Source organism: Manacus vitellinus, unplaced genomic scaffold (genome assembly GCF_001715985.3).
Source record: "Manacus vitellinus isolate BGI_N305 unplaced genomic scaffold, ASM171598v3 scaffold_0_pilon, whole genome shotgun sequence".
In the NCBI taxonomy this organism is placed as follows: domain Eukaryota; kingdom Metazoa; phylum Chordata; class Aves; order Passeriformes; family Pipridae; genus Manacus; species Manacus vitellinus.
The window spans coordinates 56,427,540-56,435,811 of NW_021938789.1; the positions used below are offsets into that span (position 1 = coordinate 56,427,540).

At 39.7% G+C, this 8,272-nt stretch overlaps 1 protein-coding gene across 1 annotated transcript in view; it reads right to left on the reverse strand.

Moving 5' to 3' along the window:
• Positions 1 to 8,272, reverse strand: part of ELF2 (E74 like ETS transcription factor 2) — a 35,233-nt gene that overhangs the window by 6,967 nt on the left and 19,994 nt on the right. Inside the window, exons 4-6 of the mRNA XM_029960693.1 lie at positions 2,275 to 2,388; positions 1,214 to 1,387; positions 65 to 151 (exon numbers count right to left, since the gene is read on the reverse strand). Of these exons, the coding sequence (XP_029816553.1) occupies positions 65 to 151; positions 1,214 to 1,387; positions 2,275 to 2,388 (375 nt within the window). The remainder of the gene's footprint in view (positions 1 to 64; positions 152 to 1,213; positions 1,388 to 2,274; positions 2,389 to 8,272) is intronic.

The window sequence follows — 8,272 nt, forward strand, 5'->3', positions numbered from 1 at the left end:
ATTTCCTGTGACAGATACCACGCACTGCATATTTTTAAAGACTCGATAAATGAAAAAAATATACCTTTGCCTTCCCTAGGTTTCTTCTTTATACCCAGATCTGGAGACCCATCAGCCAGAGTCGACTGTTGGGTCTTGGGTTTACGGCCAGCTGCACATAAAACATGAGGAAAAACAAGTGTTAATCATATGCAAAGTATTTTACAGTTTGTCTTTGCTGAAAGAAGCAGTTCATGTATTTTCCCCTTGCTGTTTCCTTGCTACAGATATGGATAAACTTAAATTGTTTGATTACTATTGCATAACCAGTTTAATTAATAATTTGGTTGCAGATTTAACTCAATTTCAGACAAGTTAATGGCAGGTGAGGTAAGGACCAAACGTATTGAGTAAAACTCAGTGTATTTGCATTCTTTAGCCCAGTGCCTGTTTTACTCTGAATTAATTTACAGTAGAGTTATGGTTATGTGCATGTGGTTTTACTAAATCTGAAATTCAAAGATCTTGGATTTATATCACTTTACCACTGCATTGCATTTTTTCCCCTCTAAATTACAAATATTCCATCTTAGCATGTCTGGAAGCTCTATTAAAGCAATATCCCTAAAGTTATGTAAATCTTATTGATGCCTGTAAGAAAACTACCAGATAGATACAGAGAGAGCAACCTCACCAGGTGCTAACCTCCCATACGATAGTGGAATGCTTAGAAATCAAACACTGTTCTGAATTGCCTCTCCTCAAAGACACGGCAGTCAGACAGGAAAGATACAAATATCACAAGGAAGATCTTCTCATGTTTTTGCAAACTCATTTGTGGTTTTTTAGGTTAGTATTTACCATGCTGTTTCATTGCAATTACCTTGAGTCTATCCACTCTCCAGATATATCCATATTTCAGACACCAGTGGTTACACACCACGTAAATCCTCTTTGCATCTTTCTCTATCCTTCCTCCACTTTGTGTTAAAAAACAACAAACACAGAAACCATTTGCCTTTATGGCTTGGCAAAGCCCATTCTCTTGCTCCTTCTTTTTTCCTGCTCCAGTGCCATTTTCTAAGAACTCACACTTCAGACTCCAGTCAGTCTGTTCATATGAGCAAAGATAACAGATCATCCAATCTATCTCCACCTGTATCAGCTGCACCACCCACAGCAGTGCACATCAGAAATAAATTCTGACATTGCTCCTACCAAGAGCCATATGTACCTTTTTTCTTTTTCATTGGTTCATGGATATCAGGGGAAGTTGGGACAGGAGATACATCCATTGACTCAGATTCCTCTGTTGACACTTCCACCACAGTTTCTGTGATCACATCAGGTCTCATGGCTGCATGGATAAATTCTGGGGTCGACACACAAGGAGGGACAAAAACTTCCACTACGAGAGAAGAAAAAAGGAACATCTGATGAAGTTTTTATCTGGTTATTTTAATGCACCTTACACAAAATTAATTTCAACAAAGCATATACAATATGTTTCTGCTCCAACAACCTGTCACCTAGAAAATCAATCCAACTCCCCAAAACATGCACACTTTTATTTTTAGGCAGAAGACAAGTAGCACAACAACATCCTTTACAAATAAACTCAACTTTGAATTAGACAAATTAGAGCTTAATCTTTGATCATTGTTATGATCTCCATTTCCTATTTTGTAGTTTTTGCATTTCAGTTTGCCCATTATTTCATCCAACATAAATTAAGTAACATCAGAAGAAACAACGGTTAAAGAAATCATCCAGTTTTGGTTTTTTAAACCAGGAAAACTTTGCAACACATATTTTCACTTCAAATAAGTCTTTATTTTAGCAATTTAAAATGTCAAATTCACAGAACCACAGAATGGTTGAGGTTAGAAGGGCACCTGGTCCAACTCCTTACTCAAGCTGGGCCACCTAGAATCATGTACTTTTTTGTATCTCCAAGGATGGAGACTCCATGGTCTCTTTGGGCAATCTGTGCCAGGGCTCTGTCAGCTGCACAGTGAAAAAAGTACTTCCTGATGTTTAAGCAGAGAAGTTAATCTTAAATGTGTAGTCACTCAAATGTCTCTACCCAACAGATAAATGATTTACTCTGTAACTATACTCGTTAGGGGGTGGAAAAATCATGTAAAAACTCAAACCAAATCAGTAGCTTTGAAATAAGCAAGCAAATGCTTTAAACCACATACAGCTCCCCCCAGAAACAAGTTTCCCACTTTGTTTGTTTTATTAATTAGCAGAAGGAGAAAGTTGCCAGAGCAGAAGCTGTGGCTGACATACCAGGACTCCTGGCATCTCTCAGGCAGGTAGGAGACTCCATATGAAGCAAGGCCTCTGCAGCTTCAATTGTCTTATCCGTGCAGTGCACATTACTGCCATGGACTGATGCTTCCACTGCAGAAGGACACAGAAAATTAATGAGAACAGATTACTTATGAAAGTCCACAGGTATCCCTGTACAGCTGTACTGCTTAATCTCTAACATGAAAATTGCAAAATTGTCAGGTGTCTTCACACCTTTTATACCTTTCTGTCAACAGAAACATTTAGGGAAGACACAGGACAAGAGGAACCAACACTGTCACTTCTCCAGATTAGATTTCTGGTTCACAGCCAAGCTCCTCATTTCCATGAGGTGTTCAAGAGCTTACAAAAGCAGACTCTGAGATTTATATTCTGCCTTCAAATTAACCAGAACAAACCAGATTGTGATCAGGATGGTTATAAATTAACGCAGCAGAACAGACAAGTAGTACTATCTCCAATTATTATCCCGTTAAATTCTGAAGGTCACCTCTCTTCAAATTTTCAGTCTATTGGATAAATATATATAAAAATACAATATTAGTCTGCAAAACAGATATTTCCTGTTTTGATTTCTGACATTAAAAATAACTGTGTGTTGGGTTTAGCAGGCTTGATTGTTAAAAAAACACAAATCACAACAAACAGTATAAAGGGTGTGGGTTTTTTAAGGGAAAAAGGTAAAACCAGCTCTTTTCTTATGTTCTGAAAGGAAAACTAAGTAATTAATAAAAAATAATGTAACTCCAAGAAAGCACATTTAAGTTTGATACAGTGCAGCTCACAGCAACTTGAACACAGCAGCAACACTTTAAAGACCCCAAGATATCAACTAAAACTACAATTCTACTCACAGCCAACTCCACATTCCTCACCCCTGTGAAGGTTTTTAAAAGCAGTGACTGCAGAAACACCTGTTGCCCATCATCCACACTGGCTAAGGTACTCTGCCTCTCTCCAGTTGCTCTTTCCATTTATGGCCATCTGCTCCAAGCTGAACCACTCCAGGGAGGCAGCAGGCAACCCAGGAGATCTATCTTTAGCGTGAGCAGGGTCACCTATCTCCAGTGTCACACAACTAAAGAGGATTTGGGAGTAATTCTCTACGAAAACTTCAAGGCACCTATCCTGTAACTGAAAACATCAAAGAAACAACTCGAGGTTTGTTGGGAAAATAACAACAGAGTTGCTTCTGACTTAAGAAAACACTGGATACACAAAGATTCCTGCAGGCACACATGGGGGTAAAAGCCTTCCAGCACATTGCAGTTTATTCAAATGCAGGGCTTAAAAACTCAAAAAACCTACTAGCCAGCAAATTAAACACATAAACCAGAAACTGAAAGTGCCCAAATGCAAAATTTTGGGTGCCTGAAATTTCTTGCTGAACTAGCCTGCTTCCCACCTGCTGGCTGGCTGACGGAATTCCCACTACAGCCCATTAGTTATAGCCTGGGATGCTATTTAGAGGGCTTTATCTTTTGGAACAGTAGATGCCTGATAAAGCTGACATTCCACCAGTGCTTCACCCCAGGCTGGGAGCACAGGGAAATCAGGAAAGGGTCTCCATTGCACGCTCTGTCCCTTGGATAACCAGTGGCAATCAGCAAGAGTTTTGCACCGTAAGCCCTTCCCCCAGCTCCAAGTCCTGGGTGCTTCCCATGCTTGGCCAAGCTATTTCCTTCCTCATGAAGCAGTTTGGGAGTATCCCAAGTCAGAGGCTGAACACCTGCACTGTGACAGAGTGGCCCTGCAGGAAACCCTCTGCCTAAACATTTCTCTCACTAAAGAAAAGCTTCAGTTGTACAGAAATCAGTACGTTTCCCTTCATCTATCTGATAAAACTTTCCACTGATCATCAGAGTAAAGGAACAATACTCAGAGAGTCATCATAAATGTATCAATTCTACAACACTACTAAAATTAGAAAGTCCAAATCAGTATTGAATATATTATTATTCTCAAGCATGCAGTAAGATTTAAAGCATGTCAGCAAAGCTTCTCCACCAACCCCTCTGCCTCCCCTGCAGCTAAGAGCTGTGCAGTTTTCATTTCTGCTGGTTACCATTTTTGGGACAACTAGTTAGCTGCTTCTGTGCAGACAGCAGGTTCAGTATGTAAAGGAAATCTGTGAAGAAATTCAAACAACAGTTGCCAAATTTCACTTGTAAGAGAGTATCCAATTAGCTACTCCTAAATGCTTAAAAGCATACAAAATTTTCCTATAGGGAACAGTTTAGATGCTTTACCACAAGTATGAGGTACCTAGCCAGGGGCAGGAATAAGGCAAAAAGAATAGCAGAAAGCCATCTTCATACTTTTCCAGGACTAGGGCATTCTGCTGAGGTGCTAGTGTGGAGGGAAAGGAGACACAGCCCCCTCAGCATTAGGGACTAACGCTGTAAGACTGTAACAGCAGAGCCAAGGAGCCACTCGACCTCTCCCCTAAGCAACCCTTCCATTTCCAATAAAAATAGCACTATCTACTCCTCAAAAGCCTGTGACATTTGAAAATACACACTTCACAAATGTTTTTCCAACGTGAGTTACTTAGGACTCCACTAAAATTGCCACCTAAAAAATATCAAGTAAAAAATAGTAACACTTCTGGCTTTGGCTGGAACACACATGCTGTCTGTCTGTCATGACAGCCAACAAACGCACCTTACACTGCCAAAAAGACAGCTATTAAAACACCTACTAAAACGAGTGCTATTACCAAGTTTCAAGCCTTTTCAGGTAGCTAATTCTTCTTTAAACAGTGCATGGTTTTAGCCTCAGAAGCATTTGTCTACCCAGTGAGCATCAGGAGTTTTCATTTATGCACAGGCAACGTTACTGTGCCAACACAGTGGGAAGAAAAAAGTACAAATTTGTATTTCAACACAAATTTTATGTAAAACATCTTTCTGACATGCTGGAAAATATCTAATAGAAGACAGCAGCATGTCAGAGTGCTCAGTCATGAGGCATGACACGGATGAAAAACACAGCTAAATTAGATAACCCAAAAGATGGAAGTGGGGAAACAGGCTCTCTCAGAGAAGGGATGAGACCAGAAAAAAGCAGGAGGCTGTTCTTGCAGATTACTGGATCAAGTGTCATCAACCAAACTACACTTGTATCACAGTACCTGGTAACACTTCCCACAATAAAGATGGGAAAAAAGCAAATCAAGGGATAAGGATTGTGCAAACAAACAAAAAAAGACAACTTTCCACTTTGGTGCATAAGTGCAGTATCACAATGGGCAGAAACATTTCTAATCAAAGACTGAAGTGTTTCACCTGTTTCTTTAAATATGCCCAATTCTATTTGTATTTATTTATGCTATCAACTATGGTACCACTGTGCACATATACAATACCCCAAAGCTAAAACAGACTGTATTGCTTGAGTCAAAAAAGTAAGGTGCAGGTCTGTAACCTTATATAATCATTTCAGGAGGAACTGTCACTTCCCCAAAGGAAGCAAAGTAGTTTACATGGATGAAAGTAAATTTTTCAGAGTTTGATAACTAAGTGACATGAGATCTGCCATTTACTGATCTAGAACACATCAGAGCTAACACCACCACCTACCTTTCATTCTTTTAAAACTAAGCCTCATCTTACTGCTTTTATGAAGAATTCCGAGTCCTTGGCATATTATTTTAAAATACTTCATTATTTTAAAATACTCCATTAAAAATTTTCTGGTCTGTTTGTAGGAAAAAAAATCCTCTTTGAAAACAACCTCAAAAAATGTAAACAGTTAACTATGCTAGTTGATGTCTATCTTCACTGTTGACCTAATGCCTTCTAGCTCCACTTTCTAAACAAATAGCATGTACAGTACATTATCCAAGGTTCTCAACAGCTGTTACAAAACACCAAACTTGGTAATTAAGTCTGACAGGGCTTGTACTTCAGCTTTACTGAAGAATGCAGTGGCAATATATCCATTTGGTAAAAACGTCCCCCGTTTTAACATAAGACTAACAAAATTAATAAAAGCAACTGATGAGAGGGAAAAAATGGGACAGGAACTTTCAAAATGGTATTTTTTGGCACTGAATACAGCTCTTCCCCCCCTTATCTGAAGTGTTATCAATGCATTTACAAGGCCAACACTTAACTGCAGCACCTGCAATAGCTTATCCTTTAATACTATCAGGCAACCAGAGGAATACTTTAATGAAGAATTCCCAATTCCAAGCATGGAACTCAGTCAAGAGTGACTACACATACACTAACAAAGCTCATTAAAGTTTACTGGTGCTTACATGCTTGTTTTATCTCAGCACTTAAAAGACCACAGCAAACAGAAGTGGAAGCTGTAACAGTGCTTAAGCTGCATTTTAATTAAAACCAGCTGAATTGCCCATATAGTAATACCCAGAAATCTTTCTGCATGCAACATTTGACTGGAAAAGAAAGTATTTTCAGTTTACTGCTTGTTTTATGGCAGACATTTGTTCAGAAAGTGAAGAACAACTCCTTGGATTTTTCAGTATTTCCCTAAGCCTGGCTCTGTTGGTTCCAAAGACTCTCAGCTGCACACAATTTAAGGATGATGCACAACCCACTGCATAAAGGCAATCAATAAAGAAAATGAGAGAGATCATCCCAAAACACTTGTTCCACTGTAAGCCATATGTTATCAGCCTGATATTGACACAAATATTAGCTACAAAGCCAAAACACGTCTTTGTAAACTCATTTAGGAGTTGCTTGTACAACCTGCAATTAAGATAACACTAAGCAGCAACAATTTTGGTCCCTCTTACTGTTATCGACATTGAAGTTTTGTCAACATTGGAACAAGGAGCCGGGGAAAAGGCAGCACGTCATTATTATTACAATCCCTTAGGATAAAGAATTCCTCACTTAAATCCACATGATACCATCTACATACAAACGTAAGTAAACAGATATGGTATCCTGATAGTATGATGATGGGAATACTAGACCTGTGTAGGTATCTGTATCACTCACTGCAATGCAAATATAACAAGAAAAAAAAAAAGGAATTAAGTTGTCTGGGCTAAGGACATTAAGGACATCAGAAAGGGCAATGCAAAGGTCATTTGTCATTTATCTAAGGGTTAGGTCACAAGCAATCTAGTTACAGTGACTTAAGGAGGTCTTGACACAATAAGCAACCACTTAAACGTTCTCCATTCATCGACAATCAAAAGTAAAAAACAACTAACTGAAATGCGCAGTGAGCCCTGAAGGAATCAGAGATGTGTTCCACTGGCAAAATGAAGCACCTGCTCCAGCACTGACAGGAGAGTGTCCAACTGCTTATGACCTGCTCCACTTCTGTTCTGCAGCAGAACAGTTCTTTGCTGCTTTATACTGGGGGTTTTTTGTGTGTCTGGTGTTGGTGTCGCCCTCCTACGAAAAACACTGTGTGTTTTTCCACATTAAATAAAATAAAGCACTGTGAACATTTCATGACGGCTCTCGTTTTTTGGAAGGGTATCTTTATACACTCGAAAACGACAGAGCATTTACCTTTAGCACACATTCAGGCCTGTACAAACCCACTGCCATGTCAATGCAAAACCAGTGTTAAGCTTTACTGTCCAGGCAGTAACTGCACTTCTAATGCTCTCCACCGTCCTGCCGTGTGTGGTTTCAAGGAGTAGGTTTAAATACTGAGCTACACGTTGTAAAGACAAAAATAAAATCAGAGCTAGTACAACTTCTGTGGAGAACTAAACGCTGGACAGTGCTTTTGTGGCTTTAGTCAGCTGTAACTTTGCTCGTGCTTTCTCAGTGGCTCTACCACAGTTTAAGACAAATCCTGGGATCACTGGAATGTGTCCTGTTCTCGGACAGATTTAATAAAACCAAGAGAGGCCAAACCATGATCCTGAACATAACCCCGAGGAAGTGTCAGAGCTCGGGTAAAGCGGCTGGGCCCGGAGGCTCCAAGGCGTAGAGAAGGGAGCAGAAGGAGAGCGGCACGTGCAGGAGTGGATGAG